Source organism: Harpia harpyja, chromosome 13 (assembly GCF_026419915.1).
Source record: "Harpia harpyja isolate bHarHar1 chromosome 13, bHarHar1 primary haplotype, whole genome shotgun sequence".
NCBI lineage: Eukaryota > Metazoa > Chordata > Aves > Accipitriformes > Accipitridae > Harpia > Harpia harpyja.
This window is the reverse complement of record NC_068952.1, coordinates 22,055,240-22,067,946: the sequence shown is the minus strand read 5'-3', so window position 1 is coordinate 22,067,946 and position 12,707 is coordinate 22,055,240. Positions and strand designations below refer to the sequence as shown.

The 12,707-nt window shown below is 39.7% G+C and overlaps 1 protein-coding gene across 7 annotated transcripts in view; it reads right to left on the bottom strand.

Moving 5' to 3' along the window:
* Positions 1-744: 744 nt before the first annotated feature.
* The window catches only part of LRFN2 (leucine rich repeat and fibronectin type III domain containing 2), a 164,324-nt gene continuing 152,361 nt past the window's right edge, over positions 745-12,707 (bottom strand). For all 7 annotated transcript variants that reach the window (XM_052805881.1, XM_052805879.1, XM_052805882.1 and 4 more), the window contains one exon: positions 745-3,817. In XM_052805881.1, the coding sequence (XP_052661841.1) occupies positions 2,899-3,817 (919 nt within the window). In that variant the 3' untranslated portion in view covers positions 745-2,898. The remainder of the gene's footprint in view (positions 3,818-12,707) is intronic.

Genomic DNA, 12,707 nt, shown 5'->3' with positions numbered 1-12,707 from the left:
GGATATTGCTTTTGAAAATTCATGGCTCCATATACTACTAATATTGACGATGAATTCAACAGCTAAATTAAAAACAACCCAGATGTCATGTTCAAAGTGAAGCAGCAACATAATAAAAAAGTCCAGCTGCACCACAGTGTAGCAAGAAAAAGAAAATAATTACATGAACACATTTAAGAGTCTTCAGTACAACATAAATGTAAATGTCATTAATCATAGAATCATAGAATGGTTTGGGTTGGAAGGGACCTTAAAGATCACCTAGTTCCAACCGCCCTGCCATAGGCAGGGACACCTTCCACTAGACCAGGTTGCTCAAAGCCCCATCCAACCTGGCCTTTAACACTTCCAGGGATGGGGCATCCACAACTTCTCTGGGCAACCTGTTCCAGTGCCTCACCACCCCTCACAGTGAAGAACTTCTTCCTTATATCTAATCTAAATCTACCCTCTTTCAGTTTAAAGCCATTACCACTTGTCCTATGACTACATGCCCTTGGAAAATGTCCTTCTCTGGCTTTCTAGTAGGCCCCTTTACGTACTGGAAGGCTGCTACAAGGTCTCTCCGGAGCCTTCTCTTCTCCAGGCTGAACAACCCCAAATGGTTAATATGAAGGTGCCATCTGGACAGTTGGATGATGTAGATTCTGGCACTATAGGTGTCATTCTTCTTGGAAAGCATGAGAAAACCAGAGACTTTGAAAGATGTTGCAAACAAAGTTTAACTGGATCTCTTTTGTGAACAATAATTTGAGCAAAAACCTACAAAGTCAGGCTTCCTCTTATTTCTGCAGATTTTAGATCAGGTTTTAAAATACATTAGTGATATAGATCTGTATAAATGTTACCACAGAAAGAGGTGAAATGCCTTTTTACAAGATCTTTTCTCATGTGTTCCAAAAAAATATGTATTTCTTGATTCCTACTTTATAACTAAAATCCTGAAGTCAAAGATAGTTTGAGGGAAAGAGAAACCAAACATCTAATTTTCAAGATAATTTAAAAAATAATTACTGCTGCTTTCTTAGGTTTCAAAGCAGACCACAGAACAGCAAATAAATGAAAAGCAAGTACTTTTCCTCGAGAATGTTTTTTACTGTACATTTTGTAGCAAAAAAAAGAAAATAAAGGAAAAAATATTCTGATCACAGGGATGTCATTTTCTAAAACTCCAGGTAGGAAACATGACGAATACAACATCAAGTACACAGCCATGTCACAATATATCTCTGCACCTTTAAAAAAAATATACATAGAGTTTTTTCATGTGTTATTTTCTCTGTGCCTTGCACCCTTTCTCCACATGTCTTTTACAAAATCATAGTAACAATGTGCAATTTCAGAATGGTTCCCAGCAGCTGATCATTAGGAACCAACAAATAAATAAAGGCATGAAAGTACAGTTGCAGTAGCCACCAGAATGCTGGAAATCACAGTAAAGTCATTAAGGACAATGAAGTCAGGTGGGTGGGCCTTGTGCATTTCCACAACCACATCAGTGCTCCCCAAAAATGAATTTGAGAATCAGTTTACAAGCCCTAAAGAGCTCCCATTCTTAGTTAGCAAGCACCTTAGTGAGGGTGAGAGACAGGGGGGCAGGAGTACACTGGGGAAGGGCTGTCTGTAATACAGGGGACACATGAGAGACCGCCTGCTCTGAGACACCCAAATTTAACTTGGTTTCCATGGCTAATTGAGAACATACCCAGTCCCCTGAAATACACAAAACTTTACATTTTCTGTGATGCTACTGATACAGTCAAGCTATGTCATAGTGACTGTACAAAGAGCTTTTGTCACAATAGGGTGAAGTCTGTGTTTTCTGTCAGTTGAAGGGAGTGACAGTGTGACCTTTGCCAAAAGCCATAGGTATTCATAATGTGGAGAGTTCATGGGAGCTACTTTTGTTTCCCCTTTCTTTATCCTTCAATAGGAAATCTTGATTACTATTTTTCCCATCTTTGATAGCAACACCCCTACAGATATCAATAGCTGCTGCAATCCGCCTTGAGCATTGACAAGCAGAGACTATGAAAAAGATGGAAGAAAGAGGATGATTTTTTTTAATTTATTAGCCCCTAACTTTATTTTTTCCTAGGACATAAAGGGGTGGTATTGGAGGTGGGTTATACAGTACATCAGAAATTTGACCTTTGTACATCTCCTTCTTTTCACCTGGGGGATTTGTTGAAACAGAAAAAAAAAACCCCAAAAATACATGGAAATATACTTTATGCTGTGGGGAAAAAACAACTCAAAAGCAGTAACAAGGCAAAACAGAAAGAAATCATTAAATTCCAACCAAAAGCACACTCAACAGCAAGTATTGTTTTCCCAGAAGTCACGGTTAACACCATGAGATTATGCTGAACAATTTGCTCTGATCTGTCCCTGTGGATGCCCTGCCTGCACTTTCTCAAAAGTCACTTGCAATGACAACCAGATATATCAACCAGTCTTATATCCACAGAAGTGTATTTCTGTGGTTAACAGAAAAGAAAGAGGTGCCCTTTAAAAAAAAAAAAAAAAAAGAAGAAACCCTGTAAAATTAAACTTGTGCTGTTAAACCCCTTTTCATCCTCCTTGTTTAATCTTGTGTGATGGTTCACCAAGAGTCTGAGTAACTTTTGGAAAGCAATGCTAAATACAACTAGCAAATTCCTTGAAACATTCACACATGGTTTAGTTGGGGCCAGACAAAAATGGTGCCATACGTGCCTATTCACATTTCACGATCTTCTTTCTCTTTTAGTATCCCTGTTACTTATTTATTTACCTATCTTTTTAGCCAGTACAACTGAAAACATTTCCTCCTCTCTCTTTGCAAATGCATGGCCCTGCAGCAAACCATGCTTTATAACACATGAGGGGAGAAGAGGAGGGGGGAGACACTGATATTTACACTGTGCTTTCCATCACCCACTCTGAGCTCCCGAAAGTTCCTTTCGCCCCTGTTAGGTCATTGTCGTTATACTGCAAAAGCATGCCATTCACTGAGAGGCTCCTCTTTGTCCAAATGTTTGTTATCTTTTTTGGGTAGGTGCAACACTGAGATGTGGCGAAGTCCCCCATATCAAAAGAATGGCTACGTTTAGTTTTGCCCTCCAGAGGCAACATGAGGAGGCTGTGAAATTTGGACTCTGGCTGGCCCAGCAGTGGCTCTTTGTCCGAGTGGCGGGCCACTGTGGAAGTTCTAGAGTTTGTCACCTCCTCCTTTTTCTGACATTTCAGTTCCAGGGAGGCAAAAGCTCCCATTAGCCGGTCAATATTGTGTTTTGACCTGGAAGGAGGCCTCCACTTACTGGACAATGTGCCCTGTTCACTTTGGAGGCTATAGTCATCACAGTCATGGCTATTTGCAGAGCTGGAGGAAGAGGAGATGCTGCTCCGTGCAGACTGACAGTTAAACTCCATAAGTTCGTTTCTCACCACCACTTTGGGGTTGACCTGGGGCAAGACTCCATTCTGAACTGGTTGTGCTCCATTTGTCTGTGAATAGACGTTGCTGACATTAGACATCTTCCCCTGGGAATTGTTGCAGACCTTATAGCGGACCATGAGTATTACAATGAATACCAGCAGAGTTGCCACAATGATGCCCCCAATGATCAGAATCATGGTCCCACCAAGGAACTGACTGTGCATTGACTGGCACTGAGGGTAGTCTTCTTTGGTGAAGAACTGGGCGCATCCCACAATATTGGTGGCAGTAAGGGTAGTGGCCGTGTCATCCCACATTGCCAGGACACAGAGGTCATAGCCTGTTCCAGAAACAAGGTTGTTTACAACAAAGGCTTTGTTTGTAGCTGGAATCATCCTTTAAAAAAAAAGAAAAAAAAAAAGAGAAAAAAAATTGGTTACTCTTGACACTAAGGGAAAAGAGAGAACAGACGTAAGAACAGTGTGGTGTTTATTGTTCTTGGTACTGCCAGAGAGGAGTCAGAGCCATAAAATTTAAACAAGCATTCAAGCTTCCCAGCTCCTGTGGGTCCAAAATCCCAGCATTCAGTAACATACAAGTTTTGAGGGCCATCTCTCAAATGTGCAATAAAGGAAATAAGAAAAAGCAGACCAAACTAGTCTGTTTTTTTTTTCTCCTCACTTGAGTCTGTCCTAATCTTAAATATATTCAAACCTGAACAAATAACTCAGAATAAAAATATGTGCCTACAGTAAGCAGTTCTTTCTGAGTGTGTAAATGACCCTTGCACTTGCTGAGTCTGAACTTGGCAGTTGTCACATCGCTTCACAGGTGCCTGAACATTTGCTGTCTAGCATCAGCAGGTTGCTTACCTTGTGAAGACAAGGGGCTACATTTAGTTTTCTCATTCCCTGAGAACTGAAGGCAGGCAACCACTTCTCTCTCTTTCTCTACTCTCCCACCTACTTTCCCCATCCTTCTACTTCTCACCATGGAAAATATCTCCTAGAAATGCAGCTAACATCTTCCTTGCCAGAAATTTCTCCCTGCAACCACCTTCCTCTGTGTGAGTGAAAAAGAAATACTGGCCTTGGCAGTATGGGCTGTGGAAGTGTGAGGAGAGGTAGGAAGACACAGGGATGGAAACAAGAGGGTTTCTTTAAAATAAAAAATTCTACTCAAATACAAATCCATTTTCAAAAACCAAATAGCTAGGCCCAAGCTGTGCTCCAAGTTTGGTCATTTATGGATATTACTCTTTGCTGCCACAAAACTTAAGCAGCCATCTGAACTCATGCAATATTCAGAGCATCACTAGCATTCAAAATTAGCAGATGGGAATGAACATGGTCTACCCCTACTTCAAACTTAGTGGAATACAGTGGAGAATCCCAGATTCGGTGCCTGGTGGGTAGCAAGAATAAACCCAAAGAGATACTCCATGCATGTTTCTCTTTACTTCTACATAACAGGCTTGAGTGAGAGAAAAAAGCTGAAATTAAAGCCAGCCCATTCTGACTCAGAGCTGCAGATCTTTAGTACCAGCAATGAGCGAGCCCTACAGGTTGGTGTGGCTGAAATTGGGACGGTAATGCCTGGTCAGAAGAGAAAGGCATACTCCCTGTGGGAGCGCCAGGCTTTCTTAGCCTCAAATCGTCATCACAGCCAGCATAAATTGCAGCTCTGCAGAGGCCCTTCTGTGTAGTGGGAGGGAACAGGCCTGCACAGAGAAGCAGCAACATCAAGGCACTGCAAAGATGAGCTGCTGATCATCTTTGCGTTTATGCATTCACACCACTTACACAACCCTTCAGCGTGGCCACAGGCGAGGATGTGGCTCCTTTTTAAAAAGCAAACAAACACACACAAAAATTCTGTAAGGAAAAGAAATATCAGTGAGAGACACCTGGAATATAAACATCACCTGGCAGGTTTACTCAATGTTATATTTGAGATTCTTGGCACATTTATCATCTTAATGGAGATGTTCTGCACAGACATAGATGAGCTGTTCAGAATGAGCCAAGAGGTCGTAAAGCAGCCCTCCTGGAAAAGTCCAGATACAGTTGCTAAAATGGTTTCTAATAGTCAAAATGTTTGGTTTCAACTTATTTCTAATTGTTTTCCTCTTTCTGTGGCTCTGAGAACAACACACCACTAGCCACAGCAGCTGGGACAATGCCTGTACTCTGTTGAATTGTTCAAGGAATTTCACATGTACACACCAAGAATGATATATGGAATAACAGAATACTATTGACCTTCAGACATATGATCTTCAAACTTTTGAACAGTTTCACTGATTGCTTCATATCTCTTTCTGTATCACCTAGTACTATACTCCACTTTCCGCCATCACTCCTAGCCACGTGCTTAAAAAATTCTGCAGTGTGTAAGTAATTAAAAAATTATTTCACTGTGAAATCTCATTACAAACAAGTAGCACTGTTAGCAGAAAGAATAGTCAGCCATATAAACTGGGTCTTGGAGTTGGGTCATAACTCTTGAAAACCAGAGCTATAGCACCATCTGTTAGAGCAGTTCCTTTTGCTTTGCACTGATGAAACACAGAGACCTCTATATTCTCTCCAAGTGAACAGCAAACAACTGGGTTTACATAGTATATCGCTTTACACATACCTTACGCATATAGAAATACAGTCTTTCCGCCTAACACACTATGCTAATTTATATAGAGTGAACACTGATAACTTCAATCATTTACAACTTGTTTTCTTCAAATACAATTACACACAAGCTTCCAAGGAAATGTAACTGCCTGGAAAATTTCAAGGACTGGCAGGTAGTGATAATGACACGAAATGTAAAGCCGGTCCATTTTTAGAAGTACAGCAGTGAGGCCATAACGAGTCCTAAAGCTTGGCCAGGTTAACTGTATTGAAACTTGCCATAAAAGCTCATCTTAGCCTTTAAAAGGAACTGAGTCATTTCTAAACTCAGTCAGTCCTGGAAGCTACAGCTGTGATAATACTGGGACTAATAATAGCTTTGTAAAAGATCACAGTTGCAATCCCAATTATGGAAAAAGCAATCAACTCTCCATATACATCTAAAATGAAGAATTTTGGATGTTTCTGTAAATAAACTTCAAATGTTCTTGTAAAATATTCAAATTAATGTTATTGTTAAAGAACTGCTGAGCATAGGAATAAGCACCAAGTTCAAGAGTACTAGGAGTTAAGTAATTAATCTCAGACTCAGTTTTCGAGCTTGCAGGGAAGACGATCTTGTTTTCATGAAGTTGCCAAATTGTAAGAGTATTTTGGCATTCCTCCATGCTTTAGCCCACCCTCCCCAAGCATACTGCTGGTCAGCTTTGATGACATCTCTTAACATTCCCCACACCTAAAATCAATGCAGACACATTTCATTCTGGGATATTGATGACTCTTTGATTGGCCCCAACATGGGTACCTGCAAGATGCCACTTCAATCTTTGCTTTGCTGCCTAACAGAGGGAGTCTCTTCATGGCTGCTCTGTATGTCTAGCACCATTAATCATGGACCACCATCCCCTGCCATTGGGACTCCATAGCTAGGAGCTGCCACAAAACTAAACGGGGACATTAAAACTGTGTCTAGCAGAGATCCTGCAAGGCTTTGTTCAGTCAACTCATCAGCTAAACATGGAAAGTTGGTTTCAGGTAGCAAGCATCTATAGCCTGGTTCATTAGAGGTCAAAACCAGCTTTTGAAAGTTGTTAGCTTTTGAAACTCAGAAGATCCTAGTGCTCACTTGTTAGCCTTCAGATAGCAAACATACTTAATTGCAGCAGTATCTTGAGTCAAGGACCCTGATATTGTCCACCTGCTCTTCAGGGCAGTGTGACCTTGAAGAGATGCTTCTTATCACGGAAGAGTAATAGAGAACTAAATTTGATACTAGCCTTTCTTTGGGGAAAAAAAGAGTAACAGTTGACTAACTGCAAGAGGAGATCAACTAGCAAAACATTTGCTTATTTTTAAACTGATAGGTTATGTTCAGTTTTAATTTGTACAGTTTAAGGAGCCTGGGAACAGTGAGGACTGGGAAAGCAAACAAATACTCAAATATGTTAACATAACAGTGTAAGTGTAAATGTAGATCTAGCTAGGACAACAATAAATTTGAAAATCTCCTTACGGAAATTTCATTGTCCAGACATATAAGACACAGTAATTTCTGTCATTCTTCTCTGGTTTATTTTCCTTGGGGTAGGAGAAGCGGGCAAATCTCCTCCACATTGGTGCCAGGATTTTGTTACCTAATTCTTAAGCTAGTTTCTGAATCCTGTCTGAAGGTCAAAATATGCCAAGGAAAACTATTCATATAAGAACATGGTTCTGACCTTTCTGAAAATCTTGCCTCTAAGGAATGAAATGAGCATAGGGGTCTTACATCTGATCTTAATTTACAAAAAAGCCCTCTTCTCTCACCTTTTGGCACAATAGTGTCACTTATTGGAAGAGGAGGAGACCTATGGCTGGGATTGGGGCATGGCATAAGCATCTGAAATATTACAGCAATAGACAGATGCTCCTATGAGAGTTTATGTGTGATGAAGAGCTATGAAGCTGAGATGAAAGTTTGCAGGGCTTTTGCAAACAATACATTCCCTTCAATCCATGGAGATTTACATTTCATTTTATGAAAGCACTAAAATGAGACCATGAGACCCTTTTTAAAAAAAGGATAGTGCTAGTACCCTCCTTTGAAGTCAACCTTATTTTCTACAACCACCGCTAAAAAGTCCTTGTTACGTCCTTGTATACACAACATACAGAAAGCAAGCAATCCTGTAATTAAGTACTTCAGTGTGTGGTGATATTAAGAAAATTAGAAAATAAATTACTTATAAATGCAGGAGAAAAAGGTTTGCTGCAGACTTCACTCGTAATCCCAGATGCAAGTGAGCACTGAAGCTTGCAGGGAGTGAGCTGTGCTGAGAATTTAGGAGACCTGAGTTTTATTCTCTATTTTATCAGTTACACTGATATCAGGCTCTACTTTATGAGTAACTCTCAGTTCCTGAGAAATCATTTTTCTATACTGTAAGTCTCCTCATTTATAAAATGGGGATAATGCCAGTAATCTCCTTTCAAAAGAGGCCTGTAGTGTATGGAACGAAATTAGTAGATATTATGATTACACTGTAATATACAAATGGGTTCTTTTCTTCTTTGTAGCACTGAGGATTAGCAGGAGTGAACTGCTGGCTAATACTGTGGTTATGCAAAACAGACAAATTAAAGACAAAACAAATTAGGCTAATTGGCTAGGTAATTCTGTTCCTTTTCTCCATCAAGAAGGGTATGATAGCATCTAGTTTTAGCCTGAAACTGCTTTAATCACAGAACTTTCAGGGACCTGTCAAGGCAAATCCTTTGGGAAGGCACTTGCAATTCCCAAGACTCAGTTTTATACTGACCTGCTAGACTATGTTGCTTTTCTCATGGTCCTTTTTTTGTATTATCCAGGGCTGTATACTATCTACATTGCAATATGATTTCTCCTTTTGAAGTTAATGCTAGGAGTTTAAAACAGAAAATCATGCTAGTTTATTAAATGCTTGTATCTGTGGGGGAAAAAAAAAGCGCCCAATTGCTTGGGTGTGAATTTTCTGTGCCTAAACTGCTCAACCCAAACTCTTCCTGTAAGATTCTATGTCTACATGCTGTGTCTCAGGGCAGACACCTCACAAGAAATGGTCCATGTCTCTGCTGGTAAATTCTCTTTTCTTCCAGAGTGACTTCAGAAGCTGTATATCAAAAATAGCCCTTGGAATATTAACTCCTGAACCATGCTGGAAAAAGCATGCAAGGAACTGTACCAAGACATTAGCAGTATAGATGATGGGGTTCTGGGACATGGGAATGGTTCTGGGCCCTCATTAGTTTACCAGCACAGCTGTAGCCTATACACTAATTATGAAGCAACTGCTAAACATTGTCACTATGCACTATCATTTGTAATAAACAGAGGAAAAGGAAGAGGAAGGGGGGTGCCAGGGTGAAATAGCTAGTGTTCTGTAAAATCATATTCCAGTTAGTTAGCACAGTAACTTTCCTGTATAGTAATGCCTTAGTGTGAAAAAATCAATCTCACTGTACATTATTATTCTTAAACTTCCTCTTACAAAGCTGAATTCACATAAGTGAAAAATATTACCCTGATTGCTCTCAGGATTAGAAATTGATCCAGAAAAGGTTAACACTAGAATCTGACCAATTTTCATTTTTCAGTGAAAATCTCAAGCCAAAAATGTTCATTTATTTAATCAATAAAGTTTGTCCCCTATTTTAAAATCTTTGGGTTTTTAACTGTGTTGGTTTCACAGGTAATTCTGAAAAAAAAAAAAAAAAAAAAAAAAGATTATTCCAGCTATTTTTCCTTTAAAGTATTGTAGAAGGGTCTGATAGAGTCCTACTTTTCAGGTGGAGTGTCCACCTTCAGTCCCAGTGGGATTATAGTAGGATGGCAGAGAAAAGGGAGAGGGAAAGTATCAATGGTGACATACTGGAGAAAGACTGGCTAATGAGAATGTAAAAAGAGTGGGTAATGAGAGGACGGAGTGCATTGCCTGAAGAAGGACCACATAAAGTATCCTTTAAAGCCTGGTGGATGTAGATCAATGGCACACAGATCTCGCTTCTTACCAGACAGAGATCATAATGAGGTGTTATTTCATTGAGGACAGGTAAGGAAAGAAGAAGAAGGAGAAGGTTAAGGAGAGAAAGAATGCAAGAAGAAAAGAAAATCATGAACATTGGTGGCTCTGGCAGTGTCAGAGCAGCAGAAAATGATAGAAAGAAAAACAGGTTCAAAGCAGCCATTGGCAGGGTGCTATCAGGCATGTGGCTACCATCAAAATGATGGAAGAAGACCACGTGGCCACCAAATGGGGACCAAGATCACAAAAGCAACTCAGTCTATGGTCGAGTACAATCAAACATAGGTGAAGATCTTTCAGCAAAACCAAAACAATTAGAAAGATAGTAAAGTGAATCAAGGCAGTGGAAAGAGTTCAGATGGTGGACAGATATTAAGAAGGCTGAAGAAAAGGGCAAAAAAAGATCAGAGGAAGACTAGAAGGATCTAAATGGAAGTGAAAATGTCACATGTGTTGTATTGCCTGGGAGAAAGAGCAAGTAATTGACAAATTTGGACTGCATACTTTGCATTCTTCTCTGCTGCCAACTTTTGTAATTTCCTTGAAAGTTTTATGGTGTATACTGGTATCATTTTTTGCTGTGTTTTTATCTCAGAAAGCCCCAGTTTCTGCAGTCATGGAATGAAAGTAGAATCTAAAATGTTATTAATAATTAAGTAAACTAACAATGGAGATTAATTTCTTGTCCTTCAAATTTCAAAAAAACCCCTTGAATATATATATCTTCAGATCATCCTAAAGCCTCAGGAATCAAAAAACAAATACAAAGTACCAAGTATATTGCTGTGTGAGATCTCACAGTCTTTTGGTGCCTGATTTAGTATATTTTAATCTAAGAATCTGAGAAAGACAGAGACCTACTGTGACTTCATCCCAAAAAAATGACAATTGTATTTCTGGTGTCCTGGGAAAAAAGAAAATTGTTAGTATTAGCAACAGGGCATAATTCCTCTGTCAGTCATGTCAACATACGGAAATGTCAGATAATACCAGGAGGTAGCCAGACTTGTTCGGTAAACACTAACTCAACCCAGCATGAATAATTTCCTCCATTTTTTTTGTATTAGTTTTGGGGGGGCTTATGACATACAAGCATAATTTTGCCTCCAGATGGAACATTTATTATTAAACACAAATACCTTCCTCCTTTTCTGAATCTTGTCTCCCCATCACTCATGCATCCAGCTGCCCTTCAGAGAATCTGTCTTGTCGAATGAAACACATGGTACGTATCTTTTCATTATTATTTCCTTATTTGTTTATGTTCTTTTCTGCTCATTTGTAAAAGTGGGGTGGGAGGTGGGGAAGAGAAGACAGAGCCAAAAGCAATTGATATGTCTGTCACAAGATGGTGAGCCAGGGAGATACTGATAATGAATATATCCCCTGTATTACAGGGGAAAGGAATAAAAAACCCCAAACATTAAACTACTAGCTCAGAGAATATAAATTTCTGGTGATATTTGATAGACTGCTGAATGGTGTCCCCTGGGGAGGCACTGAAGTCATTCAGCAGGTGACAGAACAAAGCATAGGTTTCTAGGGGACATTACTGCATAAGACTGAGAAAGGGGTAAACCATTGCTCTAAGAGGAAACGCTCCTCTCTCTATTATTCCCAGGTTCTTGCAAACAATAGGGAGCCACAGGCAGGCAGAACTGGTGAGGCACTTTTGGATGAATGAAGACCACCAGAACCATCCCGTAATGCCCTGAATCAATGAAGGTGCTCAGTTCAGCTGTCCAGGTGCAAGCTACTGCACTGGGACAACCACATTTTGGTTAATGATGGTATGACAACACAAAATTAGCCTTTAAAGCTCCCTGTTCTATGCTATCATTTCTTTCATGTGGACACGACGGCAGTAGGCATTTAGTGCCGTGATTGTTAAATTTTATCTTTAAAGGGAATGCAGACATACCCTAGGAACGTTTGACAACACAAAGATAAATCCAGTCATACCCAAGCTATTCAGGTCTACACAGAACACCTTTCACCTCAATATATCTGAGACACTAACTGCCTCAGAACAAAAATCCTCACACTACTTCAAATCCAACTAAAACATATTTAAGCTCATTAGCAGAATAATTGAAAGCCCATACAATATTTCTGTTAGTAAATGTGAAGCTGAAGTATTTATGGAAAAAATGCATAGCCACAGTAATGAATTCACTCTGTATCCTGTTAATATAGAGTTAGAAAGGTATCATAATTCACAGCAATGTTTCAAAAAGCCAGACAGTAAATTTGAGATTAATCAAAAAATATCTAAAGTTAGTAAATTAGTCTACTGATAGTCGCAACACAACTACCCTATTTCTAAAGATGGGAAGAGATAAAAGTTATCCATGAAAGGTGTGTTCAAGTCATCAAGCAGAGTGTGGGACCTGGGACACTCTTTTCCCAGGTTTTTATAGTCAAATGGCCCATACACTTGGCTGAAGTGTCGTGCTTATTCTCTCTGACTCAAGTAATTCTGAACTCCTTTATGCAGGGTTGGACAGTTACACCAGAAAAGTTCACCCTACCATACCCACAGAGGTTCCCAGAAAAGAAGCAACATCAGAAGTAATGGGCACATTTAGGACCTCAGAGGAAATAAATTTGCAAATG